Below are 3,298 nucleotides of genomic sequence, written 5' to 3'. Positions count from 1 at the left end.
GCTTCATATAAAAAGCTTAATAATACTGAATAACATACTAAATTTGTGAATTTTATTGCGAAAAATATTATCTCGGCTGTGGAGCGTCATCAATGTTAGACCATTAAGGCAAAAAATTAATAAATATCAATTCAATAAATATTATATAAAAGTTTATTAAAAAATATTAAATGTCTTATTTATGTATAATACTTATCTTATTCATATATAACATGTTTGTCTATGTACAATGAAATTTATTAGAGAATATAAATATTATCGTTTGAAAAATTTAGAATTAATTTATTAATAGTAAAATAGTGACATTTTTGCTTGATTAATTGTAATATCTTATAATAATATTTTTTAAGAACAATTTATAATAATTTTCGAATTATCTTAATTTTGATTTTATCTTTTTTTTTAAACGGAAATTAAATCAAAATTATCTTTTAATTCTCTGTATTTCACGAAGCATTGTATACGAAAGAGACAAGTATGTACCATGCTGCGCTTTAACTTTTCTAATGCCAACGTGCCGATCACTTCCTAGCGCAAGTAGCTAGCACAAGGCACATTCATTCGTTGAGTTGTGTTACGTGACAACGGGCGGGGGATTTGCACGCGAAAAAAATCAGTTAAAACCCGTCCAACCATGAAAGTTGGTGGTGGCCGACGGTACGGCTCGATCCGTGACGACTGGGCCCCATATAGAAGTGCGTTCCGACGTGGCCGCCAGTTTCGTCCCGCTGCCCTTTGGATATCGTCGTTCAGCAATCATGAGATTCCTCGTAAGTCTACGTGATCTTAAAAGCCTCGCGAAGTTCCGCGGTGCGATGCACGCAAGAAGAAAGTGCGATTAAAACCGCTCCGTGGAGCAGCCGACATCCGAGTGCTCGCTTTCTTGCTTTCCAATCTTGCGTTTATCGTAAAATTTCGTTGCAGTTTTATTACTAAGTCTACGTAATCAAAGGAGAAAAAAGAGAAGATATATAGCAAAACTTTATCATTCGTTGAGCACCGAGTGTTATCTCCACTTTCGAGTATGAAAAAATTGATAAAACCTGAACGGCGTTTAACGTTTTCTCTTTTTCCTTTTCTCACGGAAGCATCGACGTTTGCTATATTAAATTATTGAAGATATAAAAATAAATAAAAACAAGAAATTTTTTGGTTATAAATTTGTAATTCTTTTTATTTATCTTAACATTTTATTTATCCTAAAATATTCATTACAAATTCCATTATGTTATATAATTCTATATTTTTATTATATAAATTCTATTCCATTTAGAGATCGAAGTGTTATATTTTACTGACAATAAAAGTTATAAGACTATTATCATAACATTATATAAAGTTATTACAAAATTAATAGCGTCTTTATTTTTTCCAATTAAAAAATCATTGTATAATATAATATAATCACCGCGAATTACTTTGCTGCACGCAATCGTCACGCTTTAAAAATGTCGTATTTTATTTCTTCCTATAAATTCAAGCTTCATTGAATAAGTACGTCGTACTAGTTGAATTTATACCATTACATTATTTATACTAGATTACACATATCTGAATAATTAATTATATCTCGTGATGCAAATAGTGCTGATACCTATATGAATAATCAATGTTAGTTCTCTAGGAAATCCTATTTATATCTTGCAAATAAATATTTTTTAGCATTTTAATATAAGATATTTCTGTTTTACGTTGGAATATACACAAAATCGCATACATTCTTGCGACTTTTATTAACATTTATATAAAGAATATCTAGGCCTTAAAAATTTTTTGATACAAAAAGCATTACTATTTAATATATTATTGCCTTTCAGTTTTTAATCCTTGTCGTGGCACCCGTGCTGGGAAGGGAATTCCACAGTGAGTAACAAATTTAATGGACGCTTTAACTTTTCGATCTTCTATTCTTTTTCGTTAAATAAAAATCAATTTTCTCGTCGACAGCAATTTGCATTTGTTCTCAATTGTCTTATGCCCGTGTTTACGCATTGGAGATTGAGGATTGCGAATTAAGGATTAGAATTTGGCCAATCAGGAGTTCAATTTTAATCCGTTTCGTTCTAAAATTGGTTTGGAATTCGAATCCTCAATTCGCAATCCTCAGTCTCCAATGCGTAGTGTGACACGGGCATTATGCCTATTCTATTGTATAAACGTAGTAGTAAGTGATTGTGGTTGTAAGAATTAACCACAGTCAAATATTCGCCACAGATTCGACTGTAACTGGTCAATTCTTACAACTACAATCGCTTACAACTACTTTTATGTAATTGTGGGATGGACTTTACAGGTCATATTCGCGAACGCAGACAAGCGCAGAATCCCAATTACCGAGCTTACAATCAAGCACCGGCAGCGATCAAGCAGATATTGGCCGCGCAGCAGTATCGCGATCCGATCGTTCATCTTCCGCCGCAACCGGTGCCAAATTTCGCGCCTTCAACACCCATTGAGCCTCAGTACTTGCAGCAAAACCAGCTGTCTCAGTATCGACCGAACGTACAAATAGGTCAGGCGCCTCAGCAGCCAACCTATAAGCAGATTCCCGTAAGACCAGCTCAATACAATCCGCCATCCGGCGCCTCAGCTCCTCAACAACAACAATATAATCCACAATATCGTACCAATTATGCACCGCAACCTCTGCCGCAGCAGCAAGTTGCCCAGTCTAATTATCAGTATTCTAACAATCTGCCACCGCAGCTTCAGCAGCTCGTGCAGATCCAACAAAACCTACCTAATGCGATTCCGAAAGGACAACAAGGATAATCTATCTAATTAGGGCATCGGGACGACGATATCTATAAGACGCCGTTCCCTTTTTGTAAGAACATCATTCTTCGCATATCGTTTCATCCATTGTATTCATCAGAATTTTACTAGTAATGCATTGAGAATCTATTCGTAATTCTCGCTAAAATTTAAAAACGGTGTTTATTCTTTTTTCGTACCTTCTAAAACTTTTTTAGAATGAATGTCATACTGAAGAATAAAATGTCATTCTTGCAGATTGAAAATTGAGCCACAAAAGTGAGATTCCACGTCAAAGAATTTAGAGATATTTTATTATATAAATATATCTTTATGTTAATTTGTTGAAATGAATTGAGACAAATAAATAGAAAAAATTAAGTTTGTTATTTTTATTTTAATAATTACAAAAAGAAAAATTAATTTTTGCTAAAAATTATTTTTTATAATTTGTGTCATTAATTTTTTGATTTATTTCATAATTTTACATTCATTTAATTCCACTTCATTTCTCTCTTTCTCTCACACATTATATATTTCATTC

At 33.0% G+C, this 3,298-nt stretch overlaps 1 protein-coding gene across 2 annotated transcripts; it reads left to right on the top strand.

Moving 5' to 3' along the window:
• The first annotated feature begins 646 nt into the window (after positions 1 to 646).
• Positions 647 to 3,046, top strand: LOC108752785 (mediator of RNA polymerase II transcription subunit 15-like). 2 transcript variants are annotated; one of them, XR_001939582.1, is made up of 4 exons: positions 647 to 770; positions 1,818 to 1,863; positions 2,294 to 2,827; positions 3,013 to 3,027. XR_001939582.1 is itself a non-coding variant. In XM_018493874.1 (3 exons), exons 1-3 carry the CDS (start codon positions 759 to 761, stop codon positions 2,770 to 2,772), a joined length of 537 nt encoding a protein of 178 aa, XP_018349376.1. In that variant the 5' UTR covers positions 647 to 758; the 3' UTR covers positions 2,773 to 3,046. The 2 variants fall into 2 exon arrangements, 1 of the variants encoding a protein (XP_018349376.1); XM_018493874.1 differs by having other exon boundaries at positions 2,294 to 3,046.
• Positions 3,047 to 3,298: the final 252 nt, after the last annotated feature.

The sequence above is a fragment of the Trachymyrmex septentrionalis genome, unplaced genomic scaffold (genome assembly GCF_001594115.1).
Source record: "Trachymyrmex septentrionalis isolate Tsep2-gDNA-1 unplaced genomic scaffold, Tsep1.0 scaffold62, whole genome shotgun sequence".
NCBI lineage: Eukaryota > Metazoa > Arthropoda > Insecta > Hymenoptera > Formicidae > Trachymyrmex > Trachymyrmex septentrionalis.
Note: the sequence above shows the minus strand (reverse complement) of the source record. Positions and strands in the feature narration are given on the sequence as shown.

Bases quoted from the DNA above. Each gene is read 5' to 3' on its own strand.
- LOC108752785 (XM_018493874.1), top strand. The intron at 1,864-2,293 runs GTGAGTAACAAA...TGGACTTTACAG, and splicing joins GCTGGGAAGGGAATTCCACA to GTCATATTCGCGAACGCAGA.